We start from the raw sequence: 20,547 nt of genomic DNA, 5'->3' as shown, positions 1-20,547 counted from the left end.
CCTACAGCTTTCTGAGTGGGAAAACTGAACTATATTCAAAATTCTCTCCTTTTGTCTAAGCATCAGGGAGAGCGTCCAAGAGACATCCCGACGGTAACACCTCATCCCGTCCTGTCCTGTCCCAACCCTTGCCATCCCGTCCCAGCTGGCCAGCAGACACACAGGCCTCAGCTACTTCAGACAGATCCCTTGTCATATGACATGTCCACAAGAATGCAGCATCGGCCAAGCCTCTTCCAATACAAATGGAATGGGAAAAGTCAATCTAGAGATCACCTAGATGTTACATTTCCATACAACATGAGTGAATTAAGATAGCTATTCCTTAATCTGCAAGAGTTTGTAGAGAAGCCATTTAGGGTCCCAGAGTCAAGATGCAGGCTCCAAGCCGGCTTCTCCTGCATCATCACCTGCAGTGCACCACACAGCTTGAAGCTGCTGACAAGGTACAAGTCTTGCACTGGTGAGGACCTGGCAGGCGCCCAGACTTCTTGACACCAATGAAACGACAGGACTGACTTAAAAAGAAATAAAAAAGGTTGCTGGCTTCAGAAAAGGGTGTGCACGCACACTGCAGAAGCCTCAAGCAGCAGCTGGCCGGGATGACCGCAGGACCCCTTCTCTAAACCCCATTTTTAAATGCATCAACACAGGACTACACAGGAAACCAATTCTGATGAAATCCAGTGATCCAAATAATAAAAACTTCATAGTCCTTGAAATCTATTCAAAGGGCTATGCACCCAACAAAGCTGCTGCTTTTGAGAAATACATTACCTGTTACGGCATCATCCTGGTACAGGTTTGTTTTCAACAAATCATAGACATCTTGGCGAGCAGTGCCCATGGCAGCCAATCCAAGGCCCAAGCTGCCACCGTGCCGGACAATCTAGGGAAAGAACAGGCTCTGCTCAGACTGGGCCCTCCTCACCCAACCTCGGGAAGACTACTGCCATTAAAACAAAAAGCCCAAGCTGCAAAACAGACAGACAAGCAACTGGCAGGAGGTTAGGCCCTCAGAGTCTAACTGGCACAGACATCTTCCCTTCTTGGCATGGTCCTCAAGGAAGAGCTCTCTGACCAAAAGAGAAACACAGACCAAGTCACTAAAACCTGTTTCCTAAGAACACAGCATATGGGCAACCTGGGGCACCACGAACGGAATTTTTACTTGGGAGCTGGGAAGCCCTGAGACCAAATCCAGCTTCAGAACACTTCTTAGCTGTGTGACCCGGGGCAAGTCACTTCACTATTGTCTGCTATAGTTTCCTCACATGTAAAGTGGTGAGATCAGGTGGCTCATCTGGGGTCACAGAGCAAAGGCCGGATTTGAAGCCAGGTCCTCCTGGCTCTGAGGTCAACACTCTAGCCAGTGCACTACACTGCCCATCACTGTGTATGTATGTATGTACATATGTATGTGCACATATATGCATATCCACATACCACTCTCTGTATATGTATATCATAAACCCCTTCTTATTTATATATGTATGTGTTCACACACACACACACACACACACACACACACACACACACACACACTCTGACAGTTAAAGAAATGAGAAATGAACTTTTGAGTCTTGTAGGAGAGACAAAGACAGCCAAGATAATGTTTTACAATTATACGAGTAAGGAATTTATCCTTCTCTGGGCACTTAAAAACTTCCACATGCTAAGATCGGGCTGCGAGCTGGGCACTTTCCCAGGGCGTTTCTAAGAAGCGCTCACATCATTGCTGGCGTTCTTGAGCTGGTTAAGCAGATAGTCAATTATGTCTCCGCCGTGGTTGGCATGAATGAGACCCAGTGCATAGAGACCTCCGCCTTCCTGATAGGCTGACCCCGGAGAGGTGTCCTTGGGGAGATAGGTTGCCATTAATTGTAAAGCTTCCTTCTCGTGACCCTGTAAATCAAACGACAAAAGTGTTATGGAGAAAACCATCTTACTTGAGTCTGTTCCTACTATTGCTATCTGGCAGGATGATCCATGTCTGGAGAAAGTGGCCCTTTTGTTAATTTAATAAACCCCTTTTAAGCGCCATGCCCTGCGTGTAAGCACACTGCACTACGTTCAAAAGGAAACGTAAAGAGGACACACTTCACTCCCTCAAAGGCATTAAAAGCCAAAAAGGGGGCTAAGATATATACTTAGATTTGTGGTTCTGGAGGGGAAGGAGGAACGGAAAACCTGTGACTTCACTGGTGCACGGAACTCCCGCATAAGCAAAATCCCTTTACCAATGCAGGGCAGCACCTCCCTTGCAACTTCTAGTCTCCTGGGAGTTGCCTGGGGCACCGAGAAGCTAAGTCATTTGCCCAGAGTCACACACAGATGACCCCCACAATGAAGCTGCCTGGATGCCCATGATCTCCCTCTGCCTCCTAGTACACAAATGTTAGTATTAAGCCTCATCTCCACTGCTGGGCGGGCTTTGGCCTTGCCCCAAAGGGGCACTCACAATGCCTCTTCACAATGTGCATATAGGCCCCATAAGGAGGAAAGGACTTTCCCTTTTCTGCTGAGTTTGGCTGGAGGACCTGGTGTATCTCGAGGGACTTGGAAGCAATCTTGCAATCCCACAGAGTTTGGCAGGGGGAGAAATCTTCCTGACCCAGGATCTGTCCCAAGTCGATAGTCAAGCTCCCAGCCATGGAGGCTGCCAACCAGAGATTGATAAAACCTGGGCTGCTCCTAACACTGTCTTTGTGAAATGACACAGAGTAACTTAGCTCTCACTGTTCCTCAGTGCAACAGATGTTGGGCATCTCATGCATGCATGAGAGAAGGAGAGAGCAAAAGAGGCAGGCTATTTACCAGCTAAGACAAAAGATGTGCAAAGTTTGGAAAGGACATTGAATGGTAGTTCTCTTTGGGTGAGGACTTTCAAATTCTGTTCTTTGTTTCTTGAGCCCCTGGTTGGGTACCTTGAATACAGAAGGCACTTAATGCACGTTTGTTTGGGGAACTTAACATAAAACAGATGAAAATATCTCTACCTTGGCAGACTACATTTTCTGATGGATGGCTTGGTGGAGAGAATTAAGGGAAGCTGTTTCATAAGGATCAGAGCCCACCGCCAACAATTCTGGCGCCAAGAGGTCTTCTCCCGGGGCCTTTTCCAGTCAGTAGTATGTTACAAATTGTGTGGATGACTAACTAAATGAGGCTTCACATTCATTCTCAAGCACTGATCCTGAAGAACAGTCGTTGGTGAGTATCCCCCAGCCCACAGTTACCTTATGAATTACACCCAGGCTGGCAGTTGCGGTAAACTTTGCCCAGTTCGTGGCTCTGGCAAGCCATTCCAAATTATCTCTGCAAAGAAAGACAAGCCGGTAATGTTGGCTGAAAAACAGAGTTAGAAAGATTCGTTCATGCTACACTCAGGGCCATAGAAAACGACTTTAAAGTGCCTGGAGCAAGTGGCTCCCAGGGGAAGCCCAGTGTGACCAGCAGCACTTTCCTTCTAGATAACCATAAACCAAGGCCCCCGTTTCATGGCTTGCTATTTTATCTGCTGCAATGGGGAGCCGACTGTTCATCTGCTACTCTGCAGTTGCAACTGTGTACTCTGGATAGGCAGTCCACAATTCAGGTTGTCCAAGCTCATCTTGGTCTGCCGTTACGTATTTACTTTACCACCCAACATGTTGCCCTGGAGGCCAAGGCCATGACCCTGAATGGTAATAATTTAGTTCACGCTTCACAAAGGGTCATGCTTTCCCAACACAGAAAACACTGCATGATTCCTCCTCAGACAAACTCAAACCCCACCAGGACATAAGAGTCTCATAATTTGGAAGCCTGTCATTCATATAATAAGTAGCTTTTATTCACCTCCTTTTTTTGTTCCTCAGTTCCCACCTAGAAAAATAAATACATCCCAGTCGTGTTCACACCAGCTCTACGCCCATATTTACCTAAGGAACTGGTCACTCGTCGTCCCACAGTGCATAAACGAGTTGGCTATAACTGTGGCTGTGTGACAGACGGAGTTCCGCACCGCATCCTAGAAAAGCAAAGCCCAGCCTTTACCCAGGACAGACGATAGACACAAGAGACACATGTAACAAGGGGGAAAGACATTTCTTTGGACAAATGAGCTAGCTAGCTTAGAAAACACAAGTATTCTTTTAATGTCAGGGTTGAGTCTATTAATTATATTGTGAAATCATTATCCTTTAGTTCTAAGTGCTTTTAAGGTGCACAAAGCACTTTCTTCACAACCCTATGAGGTAAAGAGGCAGCACATTTATCTTCATGCCCATTATAGAGGCAGGGAAATTGAGGCTCAAAGAGATCCATCACCAAACTGGGCTGGGTCTCGGGCACCCTACCTGTCCAGACAGCAGACCCCACCTCGAACTCAGAGAGGGCGCGCAGACAACAACTGCAAGCCATAATCTTTCATTTCCAAATAACTACCTCATCATCAAAGACATGCACAAAGTCCCGAAATAGGAGACAAAATTCTTGTCCCATGTTAATCTATACTGACCCATGACAAAGTGCCTCAACCTTAGTTAAAGCCAGAGACTGTACTTCTTCTTGTAACTGTATTACATTTTTCAACTGTTAATACATTTAGGGAACTGCATTTCAACATTACTGGCTTCCTCATGAGTTTAAAAAATATTATTTGGAGAAAGGGTCCCAAGGCTTCCCCAGCCCAGCCGAGGATCTATGGGACACAAAGAAGGCAAAGAAGCCCTAAGCCTGGAAGACAGCCCAGAAAATGGAAAAGTAATCAGCCAAGGCTGATTACCAAGGCTGCATATCCTACTGTCCTGGAGGGCCGACTGCAACCTGTCAGGGGTCACCCAGAAATAAACGATCACATATCTACGAGGTATCAGAGAGGCACATGAGGGCCACATGTTAGATACCACAAATCAGTGCCAAGTGAAGGAAGGGAAATGAGCCATCCCATAAGGGCCCAAATATTTAAACACTCCGACCATGACGAATGCATCAGGACAAACACACACGAGTCCTTAGAGGCAAAAAAAATCAGCTCTCCAAAAATGACCCTTGTGTTTTTGTTCATCTTGCAAACGAAGAGAAAATAGCCTCCAGCAAATATGAACAACAAATTATCACCATGAAGGAACCCAAAGGAAGGTCACTCCAGGGTATGTGGTTGAGAAGCTGGTTTAGGAATAAGCAGCCTGCTTTCAGAAAGGATGATAAATGGGGAAAAAAATGAATTAAATTAAGAGACTCTGTAAATGAAAACAGTTCTTCCAATTATAGACAGACTGTTTAAACAATGAGCTCCCCTGTTGATCATTTATGTGGGTACTGTGAAACAGTGCAGACAGCAAAAATGAAAGCTAACTTAAGAAACGTTGCCAATGGAGAACCAGATACAAAAATTAAGCAGCTTCTGAAATTATAAGACGAAAACATCATCCTTACACATCTAACTTTTCAAGAACAGCACACTTAACTACACTGAAGGTGAACAAGACAATTCTGACATTTAAGAACACTAAGACTTTGTTTCTTCAAATTTTCACGGATTCAGATCGCTCTCCCACTGGAATCTGCTCAAATTAGCAGTTTGACTACATTCATTATTAGGGAATATGATAAAGGAGCAAAGCCCTTTAAAACAAAACACTGTCTCTGACAGAAGGTCCCACATTCCCATCATTCCCTGGATATGGCGCTACTTGTATTTTTATGCTGCAGATGACCATTAAGTTCATAATAAAAAAGAAAATACTTTTAAAAAAGGGTGAGGTAACCCTGACGTCCCCTTCTCCCACCAGTCTAATATTCATTCTTTTGCTACATCCTAATCTCTGGGCTCAGGAGTGATACACAACATTTAACAGAGAGGCGTACACAAAAGAACACATGGATTCCAAGGACAATGAGATGACTTTTCCTACCTTTGTGTTTTTTAGAATCATGAGGTCTGTATTATTATTTCGTATTAAAAACTGAAGATGTAATTCAATCGCCATTTCACCACTTAAAATTTTAATCATTTTTGATATCTGGTCCTTGGGCTCTGGGTTCTGCAGAAAGAAAGAACATGCATGATCATCAAGGCTGTGTCTTCCTCCATGCCTCAACCTACACTATGATGTTCGTGGGAAGCACCACCAGCCCAGGCAGGGATCGATTCAGAAGACCCCAACACAGGGGAAGGGCCACCACACCAAATCTCAGAGGACATATGGCTCACCCTGCACCTCAACAGCAGCCACGTCCATCTCTGCCTCTGCCCAGGAGGGCTGCTAGCACAGGTTCTTAGATCAAGGGGTCAACGATCTTCTTTAATTACATATACCGACAGAGAAAATAGAAGCAGAGAAATAAAGGCCAATGACAGGGCTCTACTGCCTGAATCAAAGCAATACTGCTATATATACACTTTACATTCACCACTGGATTGAGAGAGCCTTTACCTCTGAGTAGTCGAGGGGCTCTGAACATACAGCCACTCAGAGTCTCAACCAGAGAATCACAAGATTCTTCTTGTAAGTGAGCCTCCAAAGCAAAAGCTCACCTCTCAGAATATATACTCTTTCAGCTAATAGGCTCAGAGCCAGAAGGCATCACAACCCTCCTGACTCAGCATCTAATTAGAAATTAGCAAAAGGTGTGTAAGCCTTCCTACAAGCAAGCAAGCTTCCTTTAATGGGTTCCACATGAGGCCTATTGATGGGCAGGGAAGATCTTACTCCCCACTGACCTTACACTCAGGTAACATACCTACAAGGCAGACATCCCAAAGACATCAAAAGCAGAGAGGAAAAGACCCGTATGAACAAAAATATTCATGTTATATGTCTGGCCAACAGGGCTTCCTATCCAGCTCCTGCGCCCCTAACTCCAGAAAAAAACTTGAAATTCATACCAGAGCAAATAATTGATCAAGAAATTCCATAAGAAACTTTCTAAGTGACTCCTTCCATTCCCCAAAATACCCAGAGTCAATCACGGGCAAGAGGAAAGGGGGCTGCTGCCAGACTCCCAGCAGGACCGGACACTCGTGAGCCTGTGTGTCTGGATCACCTGAGACCAGGCAGCTTTTACTCTAAATGAGAGGAAAATTTAAATACTATATTCCAAGGCAGGAGAGAGGTTTTCAACCAAGAAACACTTATCCTGAAAAGCTAAATATAATCTCCCCGGAGTGGGGGTGGGGATGGAATGAATATCCAATGAAATAAAAGTCTTTCAGGTATTTCTGATGAAAAAAGCAGAGCTGATGAGGAATTTTTAAATACAAACAAGACTCCAGAAAACCCTAGAAAGGTAAACTCTGAGCAATCAGAAGGAGCTGTCTGATGATACAGTGCTAACATTCTCATAGGGAAAGAAGCTTCAAGCGTCCTTTCAGAACCTAATCTCTTCAAAGGGCACTGAGTGAGTTTTATAAGAACAACAGAGGCCCCAGGGTTGGGGATGGGGGCGCAGAGATGGGCTGGTTCTGCTCTGAGGGTCTGAAGAGGGGAGAATTAGAAAGGGTAAAAAGAAGATGACTCTGAGGCAGAAATGAGGAAGGGGCAGGGAACTTTGCTGTTTGGGGTGTGTAAGAAGAGTATACAAAGAGGAAGGAGTGGAAGAGTTCCCGAGTATCAGATGGACCTCATTATATGAAATAAACAAAGGAGGCTGGGCATACACATTGCTGTTCAGTCAATTCAGCCGTGTCTGACTCTTGGTGACCCCATTTGGGGTTTTCTTGTAAAATATACTGCAGTACTTTGCCATTTCCTTCTCCAGCTCATTTGACAGATGAGGAAACCAAGCCAAAAAGGGTAAAGTGACTTGCCCAGGGTCACACAGCTAGTAAGTGGCTAAGGCCAGATTTGAACTCAGGACGAAGAGTCTTCCTGACTCCAGGCTCAGCACTCTACCACCTGGCTGCCCTGAACATACAAACAGATGCACACACACAATTTAGTGTAGAAATATACCAAACTCAACAGGGAAAAAAACAGGAATTGGAAGAGGGGGACGTTAAGTGAGAGGCAATAGTCACAAGCAAAACAAGTGTCCTTATCCTCAAGAAGGGATTAAAAGGAGGGACAAAAAGAAGCCAAGAACTAGAATCTAAGAAGGTGCCCAGAACTGGGGAATGGCTGAGCCAACAGCGGCATATGAAGGGGACTGATATCACTGCACTTCCTGCCCTTCATAGAACATATTCCATCTCAAAACAATCTCTGAATCTTCACCCACCCTAGTGTTGTTCTGACATCTCCAAAATCTGTCCCTAACCAAGTGTGTTGGTAACCAAAAATGGGCTCCTTAGCACTTAGTTCAACAAGTGCCCTTGAAGAGTTTGGCTTTTGTTCCCATTGAGCCTTACTAGGCGCTAAGCCCCAGGCCCAAACCCCTATTAGGTGTAAAACCTTAGTGGGTGTGGATTGGCCACTAAGGTGGGGCTCAAGGTGGGGCTACCTCCAGGGAGGGCCTAGTTTACATGTCTGGGAGAGCAGAGGCTCTTAGACCACGTGGGTTTAAGCCCGCCTCTTTGTGACAATTCTAGGTCACGTGGGTGAGTCGCATGTGTGACTCACCCCTGACCCTGAAAAAGATATAAAAACCAGGGGTTGGCTGTCTGTTCTTGGGAGCTCTTTGGCGCAGCAGTGGTGGCACGTGACTCTGGGCCAGCCCTTGTTCTGAGCTCCCGGGCTGAACCTAGATGTTGGTAACTATGAATTGTATTGGGTCTGTCTGTTGATTTTGTACTTTGTTTGTAATTTGCTCTGAAGTTCAGGGTGCTGGCTTTTCCCCCTGAACTAAGTGAATGATATTTGTGTGCTGAATTAAAGTAAGCTTCTCAAACCCCTTCAACTTGCTTTCCTTAGTTAAGCAGATCAAAAGAACCTGTGCTGTTGGCAGCTTTCTGGGTGCTGGCTGTGGGTGGATCTTACACCCCCACAGAAGCTGCTAGCTGGATTGTTGAAACACCAAGGAGACTCGGGGGAACCAATTACAAAGAGTCAAAATGGAAAGTCCCAAGAGTCTCATTTCTATGACTCCCCTGTGTACACTATTTGCCTCCAAGCTGTTCAAACAGCCTCCCTAGGATAGGAGGAGGAGGGGGAGGAGGAGCCGTCTGGGGCCACTCTACACAGCGGCTCCGAACCACTAGATTGCCTCTGGAAACTCGTCTCCCAGGGCAGCTCAATCACTGTGTTCTGACCTTGGCTACCTGAAAGCTCATCACTCTTTTCTTGCAGATTCTCAGACTTACGGTGGCAGAGCTGCGACTAGTCATCCCGGATAAGCATCCTCATTTCTGCTATCCAAATTTATCCAAACCCCTTGGAAGCACCCAGACTCAGCATCACGCTGCTGCAGTTACCCTTAGTTACCTGCCCATCTCCACCTTCTCGAAAGGTTAAGTAGCTCAAAAGAAACATGAGATGTGCAGATTTAGAGCCATCTCCACCCCAAATGCTCACATGGACTATCTGTGCCTGGCCTGTGCTAGAGCCTCCTGAGCTCAGCTTGGTCTGATCAGCCACAACTGGACACAGTGCAACTTGACTCTAACATATCACTGTCGTTTTAGATCTTCTTCAGGAATGAAGGACAATGACCAAACCAAAAGGTTAAGTGGAACACTTCCATCAGCTTCCAAGGTTTACCTGGTCTGGAGAGTGGACCCTGAATGGTGCCAATCAGAAAATAGGCTGCACCTAAAAACAAAATCCCCCTCCCCCACAGGCCCCCAAATCAACAGTGATATTTCAGTGTTTCACCTCCCAGAGAGTTGTCATTTTCTCCACGTTACTTGTGGATTATGAACAAATCTCTTCTCTGCAAGGGCCCAGACCCCAATCTTGTCGGTGTGTCCAGGATCACACTGTATGGCTATTTAAAAAAAAAAATAACCTTCATAAAGGCACATTGCCTAAAGAGATTTACCCAAGGCACAGGGCATGGGGGATATTTTCATAAATAAGGATCTTTCCATCCAACCCATCTCCTCAGAAAACAATACTCACCACTTCTGGGGACTTCCCAGCAAATGTGTGGCCTGTCTTTTCTTCTGTTTCCATGCTCTCACTGAAATAAAGAATAGGGTACAAGTCATCCATCTGAGGCTTGGATAAGCAAAGAACAAAGGAACACTTGTATAAATTACACTGCCAAGTGTAAAGTGACACCATCCTAAAGAAACTGCCTGACTCACTGAGAAAGACAGGAAGCAAGATTGTGCCATTGGGGCAGAGCAGACGAGAGCTCCGTGACTCTATGCGGTAAAACTGTGCTAGAAGACTACAGGGGAGAGAAGAGAACCAAGTCACAGTAACTAACAGTGGCTCAGCTTCACTTCTGAAGAGTTCATGAGACATTTAACTCCCAACTATCCTACGGGGCAGAAAACTTACCATTACACCCATTTTACAGATAAGGGGACTAAAGGTCTGAGAGGCTGGCTTGCCTAGCCAGAGTCACAGGGCCAAGCCTTTTTAGCAAATAACTGTAAACACCCCACACATATTTAAACAATGGCAGAAGGGATCAATAAATAACCGATAAGAACAGCCTATGAAAGGAAGGCAGAGATTTAGAATGGGAAGCGTAGCAGGTGGTAAAAACCACTCTTTTCTACCTACAGAAGCCTTTCTTCATGTGGCTGCCCCCCACTCTTGGCCTCCCCTCCTTGGGAGAGGCAGCACCATGAAGAGGTCATTTTAGTTCTGACTCTGTGACTCTGGCTAAGTCCTTCTACTTCTCCAATCCTCAGCAGACTCATCTGTCAAGTCAGTGGCTCAGTCTTACAGAGCCAGGCTTCCAGAAGCACAGCTCAGGCGTCCTATTGCCCCGATCCCATTCATAACCCATTCTAAGGGAGGGTCTGGACCATGCCTTCGTCACATCAGTAAGACAGAGCAGTGAGTGGGGAGTGGCCTCCAGCATCTGGTTGGCACCCCCTACTCAGACAGAGCAGGCCTCACTCAGGGCCCATTCGCACCTTTCCTTCTCGGCCCCAGGCACAGTGCCCGTGTTGGTTGAGCCGGGCACAGAAGCGATGGGGGTACCCACAGTACGGAGGTTCTGGATTACAGAGGACAGGAACTGCTGGCTGGCGCTCTCGTACAGGTCGAAGCAGATCTGATAGGCCATGAGGAGGTTGTCCTCTTTGACCAGCTTCTCCAAGATATCGCTTACTGCCTGAGGATCATCTAAGAAAATCAAGCACTAAAATGGCAGAAAGAAAAGAAACAAGAAATGTAAGATGACAAAAGCAAGGTGGGGCCAGGAGCCAACAAAAGCCAAACCCAAACGTACCCTTCAGGGAAGCCTGGCCCTTAGTCCTGCCTGAAAGCCCCAAAGCTGGGGGGTTTTAGCTCTGAAGAAGTCAAATCCTTCTACCTTAACAGAGTGTTGGTGCACTGGAGCAGTTACAGAGCTGGTCTGTTTGCTCAGAAAGCCTCTCGGAGCCATCCCAGCTTGAGGCCCTAGGAAAGTCACTCAACCTCTCAAGAACACAAGGACTCTAGGCCTGGATGCTTCAGAGGAGGCACCTCCAGACCAATGAAAGCCCAGGTCCAGGTTCTATTCCTTCCCCTCTGCCTTAATACCCAATGAAGCAACCCAAAATCTGGCAATGTCCAAGGGCCCTCAAAAGCAGTGCCTTTTAAGAACCCATTAAAAGGAAGCTGCATCTTCAAAGAGATAGGGAGTGTATAAAAAACTTTCTTTTCTGAGGAGTAAAACTGGCCTCCGCCTACAGGGCAGCTGCTCGCCTGTGGTTATCCCTCACCACCCACTCTGGCACCAACACCACCTAAATAACCAGCTTGTCGTTCTGCCCAAACAAGGTTTTCTGTGGTGGCCCAGCTACCTCGCCACACCTCCCCCTCTTCTGTCTAACTTAGACGCCACTCTCCTCACAAACTTGGGCCCGTTTGGCTTTAAATTCCTAGTCAAAGCACCTGAGCACCCCCCAACTGTCTGTACTAAGAGAAGAGGCCACCATTATCACAAAAGCAAAAATCATTTCCTTCACACTGGATATGGAGGCAACAGTGGCCGCCAACTGCTTTATCTGTGACCATGTGTATCGAGCTATAATGGTGGACAGCCAAGCGTGTCTAGTGCTTATGAAGGTCACAAAATAAGCCAATTACTTTAGTCAAAGAAAGCAGAGAGCGTTCTGACAGAACTCAATAGGATGTTTCTGTTTTCTGATGGCCAATATGCCCATAAACAATAGTTAGAGAATTAGCGATGTCGGGGGGGGGGGGGGGGCGCCTTCTGATCCATTAAAGGCCAAAGGCCAGTTGTTGGCTTTCATTACAGCAGATACGACTAGACCGGTGAAGAGGGAAGATCATTACCTGGCAAACGTTGATGAAGTCCGGCTTCTCCAAATTCATGTAAATTTTAACCAGAACCCTCAGCACCCTATTACGGAACTGTTTATTTTGCATCAGAGACATGCAGAGCTTGAGGCTGTAAGCCAGCATCCCGGGGACATCATTCTGAAAGACACCATGGAAACCCTGCGTCTGCATGTGGCTACCAGTGAATAAAGTTTACTTAGAACGAGATCATACAATCTGAGCTTAGATAAAGCTTTGGCAATGCAAAGCGGATGACTTTTCTGGCCCACTTTCCAACACAGCTGAGGGTTTACCGCTTTGAACACCAAAAGTTTCATTTAAGCACCCTAAAATGAAAATCTTCCCAAAATAAATTCTACAACTCCTTGTGTCACGAATGGGTTTTTTTTGTGATTCAGAGATTCCATCGCACAGCCCTATGACTGTGCTGCCCTATGCTGCTCACAGGGCTTCTCAGGGTGTGTTTTTCCTCTCTTTTTGCTGTCCTCTGTGGGCTAGAGAGAGCAGGGGAACCAAGAAGCCCCTGAGCTGTTCTGACAAAGGTCTGGGGTCTTTAGTGGACCACAAGCTCCGTAAGCCCATAGTCGTCATGGAGAACAGCTGACCTTGCTGCCATCATGCCACAGGCCTGGGAATCGGGAGATCTGGGCTCAAATGCTGGTCCTAACGCTTGTGGCTATGGGATCCTGGGTCACTCCTCTGGTCCTTTCCAACCTTAGGCACCTCTTTGAGCCAATAGTGGCCTCCCTCCACACTCATGCATGACAGGCCCTTGGTTCTAGGAGTCACACTAGGTGGAGCCTGGTGTCATGCTACCCAAGAGTTGGACCTATTGAGACTCTAAATTCTGCAGGGGCCGGGGGTGGGACCACAAATCCATATAAATAATTTCATGAGGGAAAGACCTCTCATGCCTGGAGAGAGGGGCAGAGGTGGGGAAGAGAGCCTGGCTGAGAAGGCCAGGTCAAAAAGCTCAGGATTCTGAGAAGCAGATGAGAACAGAAAACACACTGCACGTGGCAAATGCACAGAGGTGGGAAATAGCATGAGGACTGATGAGAAACTAGACTGGGGAGAGCCCACAGGGCCCGGCTGCAGAGTTTGCCTTTTATTCTTCAACCTAGCAGGTTTTAGGAGTGGAGCATGACGTGGTCAGACCCTTCTGTTAGAAGAACCCCTTGGGGGCAGGGGCGTGAAGCATGGAGCCCAAGTTGGAGGCCACTGTGAAGGGGCTGACCATGTGAGCAGTCTGAGGTGTGTCAGGACCTTAAGGCCTGGACGTCACTAGAAGCCAGGGCCTGCTGGTCCTCTGCATGGCACCTCAGTGCCAAACTAAGGACCTGTTCTAACTTTGCCAACCCCCAGCACATACTTGCTTTTGGTCTCATCCTGGGCCACAAACAGCAAATGTTTCTCAAAATATGAATCCTCAGATGGTAAAACACCAGCTATCTTAAAGATCTGAAACTCTTTCTTGAGGGTGCAGTGCCCTCAGCCAAGACATTTCATTTTTCAAATATATTCCGAAGGACATGTTCAATTCCACATTTGTCCAGGGCCCGGTGCTCTGCAGGATCACCTCGAAGCTGGGGACCCCCATTCCCTACATCAGGTACTAGGATCAGGCCCAAGAAAGCACCAGCTTAGCCCAGGGTTTCCCACTAAATTGCAAGAAATGTTACCAAACCTTCTTTGGGGGAAATCCCAACACTTCTGCTTTGTACTGGGGACTGAAGCTTTCATGAATCAAAACTAAACTACCTTGCTTATTAAACAGATGATCGTCCCAATGAATGAAGTCTGAACAAATTCTTTAGCCCTGACCTACTGAAGCCAAGAAAGTCCTCTGTGCTGGGCCCAACCCACAACCTTGCAGGTGTGGTGAGCAATGCTCCCAGATGAAATAAAGGACCCTAACGCATCCAAACCAGGAGCAGATCAGGAGCCGGCCTTTCCTATCAAAGAGCACAAAATATTTGCAGCAAAAAAGAATCCTCTCCCCCTTAGATTCTCTTCTCACAACTCAGCCCCTCGCCCCCCAACAACAATGAGGATGTGTCCCTACCGACTCCAATATGGTCTTCTCAAAGATGTCTAGCCTGCGGGTCTCCAGAGCGATACCGATGGCCTGTTTGTACTTGTGATCGTCCAGACACCTCTGAAACATCTTGTTCACAATCCCTTCTAGTCTCTGGTCGACAGGCTTCCTTTCCCCCTCAGGCAACTCGGCATTCTCCACACACTGCTTGGTGTAATGGTCAATGCATTTGGCTGGGGAGGGAGACAAGAACCTGGTCAGGTACTAACAGTGTCTTTGCCCAGTAGATGGGGTCTGGCTCTAAGAAGGGAGGTTGTCTGTGGGGGTTGCAGAGATTGTCTTGTTTGTCTTTAAAACAAACACATCAGTCCTTCTGCAAGGAGTGCGGTTCCCTTCAGAGCAGCTGCCTGAGCAGGCCATTGGCCTCTTCTGAGAACACTGACGGGCTGGCCGGCCATGTTCCAGGCCCTGGGCTGGCCTCTGGGGACAAGAAGCAGAACCACAGCAAATGTGGCCCTTGAGAAGTGGGCACTCTCCTGGAGAGAAAGGACAGCAAGGGCACAGGCCAGGAGCCAGCATGCATGGCTGGGAGAGGCCTACAGATGGCGATGGAGCCTCATGCTGTCAGACCAGGGGGACTGCACAGAGCAGCATGAAAGGGAGGGAGAGGGGCCACTCACTGCAGAGGGCCTCAAAGGCCAAGCTGAGGAGCGGGCATTGCTTCTTTGAGACAACAGGCAGGCCCTGGGGGTTTCTGAGTAAAGGACGATATGGATGAATCTGCTAATTTGGCAGCTGTGACTGGGAGCAGGGAGGCCAATTAGGTGGCATAGCCCAGACAAGAAGTGGAGGAAGATGTGAATGAAGGTGGAGGCTCATGAGTGGAGAGAAGGCGACAGAAGAGGTGCTGTGTGAGCAGGATCCACAAGACCCGACAAAGGACATGGTCTGCAGGGGGGAGAGGAGTGGGAAGGAGAAGAGGCCAGGCCAGGATGACTTTAAGGTTGCTAAACTGGATTGCTGCCACAGGGCAGTGCCATCAACCACCAGAAAGAAGACAACGTAGCGAGGTGGAGGTTTGGGGGAAAATATTATGAGCGAAGTATCTTTGGGACAATCTGTTGGAAAAGTCCAACAAACTGGAGCAATGAACTGGTCTAGCCATTCTGGAAAGCAGTTTGGAACCAGGCCCCAAAAGATACAAAACTGTGCCTGCCCTTTGACCCACTGATACCACTACTAGGCCTATACCCCAAAGAAGTCAAAGAAAGAGAAAAAGGAGCCGTGTGTATAAACATTTGTGCCAGCTCTTTTTCTTACAGCAGAGAACTAGAAATGAAGGGGGTGCCCATCAGTTGGAGAATGGCTAAATAAATTTAATAGAATATTATTGCTCCACAAGAAATGATGAGACAGTTTCAGAGAAACCTGGGAAAACATTTGTGAAGTTATGCAAAGTAAGAGAGCAGAATCCTAACAACACTGTAAGGACAACTCCTTGAAGAGACTCAAGAACTTGGAGGACAATGTCCACCTTAAAAGGACCCAGGATGAAGCGCACTCACTATCCCCCTCTACCATGGCATACTCAAGGCCTTATATGTCAGCACAGGCTCAATATGGGCTTCTGTTTTGCCTGATTATGTATATTTATTACAAAAGTTTTGTTTCTTCATTTTTTTTTGAGGAAGGAAGGAAGGAGAGAAAAAAAAATGTCCCTTAATCGAAAAGATTTTTTAATTAAAAATAATAATAAAAAATGTCTTGGAGTTTAAGAGAAAAATTAGGCCTGGATGTGTAAATTCACAAGTCATCTGCATAGGGATGATAAGGGAACCAGTGGAATCATTCAGGAACAGTAACAAGAGAGAAGAAGGCCCCGAACCAGGTATGGGGGTCCAGTCCAATTTGGTGGATGGGAAGATGATGATGATCCAGCCAAGGACACGGAGAAGGGCCCAGACAGGGAGGAGAAGCAAGAGTTGTGGGAGAGCCCGGGGTGTCTATAACAAGGTGGGAGAAGCTAGGGCCATATCTTTCTGCAGAGAAATCCAAGAGCCTGAGGACTGGGAAAGGCATCAAACTCAGAAGTTCAGAGAGCATCAGGCACTGTGGGGAGAGCAGCTTTAGTGGAGGGCCAGGGCTCGAGGCCAGATCCCAAGGGCTGAGAAGAGACTGGGAGGTGAGGAAAACAAAGCAGTGAGGGCAGATGACCTTGCCGTTGCCCAAAACATTTGGGGAAATTCACATAGACTAAGTTACACATGGAAATCAGGCTCATTATTTTAATCACATATCACTTTTGACAAAATGCCATATGAGACTTGTTCTCTCTGGCCCCAGAAGTAGAAAGTGTAAAAGGACAGGATGGGTGGAAGTTGTACAAAGATGAGCTTTTTAGTTTAGTAGCAGGAAAAACTTCCTAATAATGAGAGTTATCCCCAAAGGGGGACGGATGGTCTGTTCCAGGTGGGGAGGGACTTGAGGACTGTCACTGGTGGTTCTCATGCTGCCTGAGTGACCTTCTGAGGTGCTACACAGATTGATGTGTTCCGACCCCTCCCTTCCCCAGTACAGGCTGGCCTAGCTAGCCAATAAGTTCCCTTTTAACAATAAAATTATGTGACTACCCTGCTTGATTACCTACCTTATTATTCAATAGGCCAAACTACAAAGTACTTTTATTTTTTCAGAAAATTAAATCAAACACCAATGGCAAAATCTTAACCATCATGTAGATGTTTAAAAGGATGGACTTTGAACACAATTCCAAAAGAGAAATTCCTATCTCCCAGGATGTTCTGATTTGTTTCTATAGTTCTAACCCAGCCCGTCTCGGAGCCAAGTTTTCTGATCTACACCCCTACAGTTCTCCTTATCCGCCCATCAGTTTTTGTAATCGCTACAGTGTGGGTGGCCATGTGGCTTATGATAAAGAAACAAACAGTAAAACAGGGAGTCAGAGGGAAGCGCGAAAACTCTCTCTGGTGGAAATTAAGCATAGAAAGGACCGGAATTCCCAATTCAGTGAAATTTACTGACATCAGGAAATAGCAACGCCCCCCTTCCCAAAAAATCCACCAGAAAAGGCCGGTGGCGCGGCCACTCCAACCCCCCGAGACAACAAAGCCGGAGAGAGAGCCACATCCGCTAACAGGGCAGTCACCTATGATGGTCTCCACGTATTCCGAGTTGTCGTTGACATTGAAGAGGTCACCGGCTCCCAGAGCGTAGTTCAGAGACTCCTCAAAAGCCCCCAGGTGATAGAACACTTTGGATGCCACAAGGGCGGCGAAGTGACGACTGCGAAAACCTTCATCTTCGTATAGGACTTCTCTGAAAGAAACACAAAGGTGGGGAGGTGCCCGTTAGTGCCCCCCGCACGAAGGCACAAGGTGCCCACCTTACAGAAATGAAGGACTGCTTACATTTTGTCTACAGACTCTGAAATCTCTGCCCAGAAGTCATTGACCACTGCATTCAATTTCTGTAGTGCAAACTCCTGGAGAAGAGAATTAGACCAAGATTCAGTTAGGGAGAGTTACCTGCTCTTTTGTTTTCTTTTACAAAATGCTACCAAACAGCACTATGCTTAAATATTCAGTCAGCCTTAACTACACCCTAGTTATTTTTGGTTGTGTCTCTCAATTTCTTTCCTCTTTTTGCTTCTCCATGGCTAGAAAGGGCCCACCTGGTGGAAGTCGGGCCAGCAGGGCTGCTCAGTGCCACTTCTCCCTAAGGGCCACTGGAATTTGCACAGCCAGAAACTGGGCAAGTGCTGCTAACAGCACTCTTGGCTGTATGTGGAGCCGACTGTACACAGGCTGTTTTTAACACTCGCCACATTTTCATCAAATTCAACTCCAGGCTCATTTATGAAGCTCCTTAGTGTAAAACTTTGTGCCACCAGGTCCTGGGGGTTCAAGGATAAAGAGGAGCTTACAATCCAATGGCACGGGCAGGGAAGGCATGCACATAAATGAAATAAGGATGACGGAACATGATGTTGAAGCAGTAGGTGGGGTTTTTGGTCTAATGTTCATAAAGAAACTGGCTGTTCTCCAAGTCCTATGTGAAGTCCAGATTTTCCTTGGCTTTGTAGGACTCCAAAGGAGCCACTCCCTCTCTCCTACAGTCAGTATTCTATTCTGCTATAGCTCCCAAGACAGTGGGAGAACCTACAAGGAGAGAAGATTGCCTTGGACATGCAGCTCAACGGTCTCCCACCTTCTAAAATGAAGGAGAGCAGTCCTACCTTAAGCTGTGGTTCTTCTTCATCCAGAAGAGAGATAATTCCAGCTGTAAAACAAAAGATTGTTGTGGTTAAGAGCCATAAGCTTATTAGAACAGAAAGAATGCTAGACCAGAAATTGGGGGGGCGCATTGACGAAAGTGGTTCAGGGCTCACAGGCCGGGACAGAGTAGAGGGAGTCTCCCTCACTGTGGATGCCTTTCTAAGGCTTCACTGATCCATCACACGGTTTTTCTTCATGTTTTTCTAGAAATCCTCCAAAGGATTTACCCAGTACGCTAGAGGCCTTCCTCTATCTAGCCCTTTTAATATTTAGTAACCTTAAAAATAATTAAGTATTAACAGTTAACAATTAATGTTCAGAACTTCTCAAGTTGCTGCTTTATGTAATAAGAGTTATCAAACATAGGTCATTCTCCGCTCCGTATCATCCTTCAGCTACTTACTTCACTCACTGCTGCAAACACAAGAATTTGCATACTATCTTCAGACAGTTATTCACACAACATTTTGGAGAGTCACACGGCAATATACAACCGAGTCACCAACCCCGAGATGCCATGGCAGGACTCTAACCCAAAAACAACATAAAAAACAGCTTTACTTGTTTCATTCGTGTCTGACTCTTTGTGACCCTGTTTGGTGCTTTGCCATTTCCTTCTCTTTCCTTTTACGGATGAGGAAACTGAGGCCGAAAGGATGAAGTGACTTGCCCAGAGTCATACAGCTAGTAAGTGTCTGAGGCCAGATTTGAATGCAAGGAAGATGAGTCTTCCTGACTTCAGGCCTGAGTGACCACCCAGCTCCCCCATTCAAAAACAGCTGCTCTATTTGGAAAAGCAGAAAGTGGAAACAAGTTGTGTGTCTAGCAATTGGAGAACAGCTGACTATATTTCTGCATGCTGCCATGATGGAATAGCATTGTGGCACAGTAGGAACAACACTGGATTTTAAGTCACAGAATCACTGAGTTTAAGAGTTGGAAAGGAACGCAAAGGCCCTCTGGCCTACCTCGTACCTGAAGGAACCCTCACTATCACAGAGGCACCAAGGGGTTCTCCAGTCTCTGCTTGGAGACCTTCAGGAAGCTCAGCACATGCCAGGTCTGGAAAGCCTGAGAAAGCTGTCATGAAATCCTCCTGAGAGGCAGGGTAGCACAATGGAGAGAGAGCCGACCTTCGGGCCAGGAAGTCCTGGATTCACATCTCATCCTGGCTTGAAGACCCTGGGAATGTCACTTAACTCCTCAGTGCTCTAAGCAATTCTCAAAGATTAAAAATTGCAAAGGGGAGGGAAATTGTGCCAGGGGAGGGAACTTCCTCACCCAGGAGCTCCTTCTCCCAGTGACATCTCTGGTCCAGTCCTTATTCCTACTTTGTGGAAATCAAGCTTCCATCTGTGCCTGCAGCTTCCCCCCACTGCTCCTCCTCAAACCCCTCCTCCACACGACAGCTCCTCAAAAAAGGGATTCTCTTCTTCTTCAGGTTAAACCCTTTGGCTCCCTTTCAAAGGATTCATCCTGCAGGCTCTTTGCCATTCTGACTGCCTTTTCCCAGACACTCTGCAGCTTGCCCATGCCTTCCATAAAGGGCAGTGGTCAGAAATAAACAGAATGGCCAAGTGCAATCTGACCAGTGGGACCAAGGTTACTCTAGCACGCTGTCTGTTCCAGCTTGCCTTCCCCCAGCTCCTCGCACACTCCCTTCCCAGATCCCTCTAGACTAACTGCATGTCTACTGCAGGCACCAAGTTATGTTCACAGGACACAGGGCTCAGGACCTTAGGGAGGTAGGGGAACCTAACCCCAGGAGGGGCAGCTCACCATAGGAACCAAGGATATGGAGGGGGAGAGGAAACAAGGCCACCCACCCCACTCCAAAAGTTCATTAAGGGCTGGAGCCGAGTCCTGGCACAAAGCCCCAAAG

The 20,547-nt window shown here is 46.9% G+C and overlaps 1 protein-coding gene across 1 annotated transcript in view; it reads right to left on the bottom strand.

Annotated features, from left to right (window-relative positions):
• PSMD1 (proteasome 26S subunit, non-ATPase 1) overlaps window positions 1–20,547 on the bottom strand; it is a 114,088-nt gene that overhangs the window by 82,959 nt on the left and 10,582 nt on the right. The window contains exons 2-13 of the mRNA XM_036766958.1: window positions 18,626–18,669; window positions 17,799–17,872; window positions 17,537–17,706; window positions 14,398–14,603; window positions 12,327–12,470; window positions 10,958–11,184; window positions 9,984–10,044; window positions 5,901–6,029; window positions 3,924–4,012; window positions 3,240–3,318; window positions 1,732–1,905; window positions 778–889 (exon numbers count right to left, since the gene is read on the bottom strand). Coding sequence (XP_036622853.1) covers window positions 778–889; window positions 1,732–1,905; window positions 3,240–3,318; window positions 3,924–4,012; window positions 5,901–6,029; window positions 9,984–10,044; window positions 10,958–11,184; window positions 12,327–12,470; window positions 14,398–14,603; window positions 17,537–17,706; window positions 17,799–17,872; window positions 18,626–18,669 — 1,509 coding nt within the window. The remainder of the gene's footprint in view (window positions 1–777; window positions 890–1,731; window positions 1,906–3,239; window positions 3,319–3,923; window positions 4,013–5,900; window positions 6,030–9,983; window positions 10,045–10,957; window positions 11,185–12,326; window positions 12,471–14,397; window positions 14,604–17,536; window positions 17,707–17,798; window positions 17,873–18,625; window positions 18,670–20,547) is intronic.

Source organism: Trichosurus vulpecula, chromosome 7, assembly GCF_011100635.1.
Source record: "Trichosurus vulpecula isolate mTriVul1 chromosome 7, mTriVul1.pri, whole genome shotgun sequence".
In the NCBI taxonomy this organism is placed as follows: Eukaryota; Metazoa; Chordata; class Mammalia; order Diprotodontia; family Phalangeridae; genus Trichosurus; species Trichosurus vulpecula.
The sequence above is the reverse complement of the archived record's forward strand: the minus strand, read 5'-3'. Positions and strand labels throughout refer to the sequence as shown.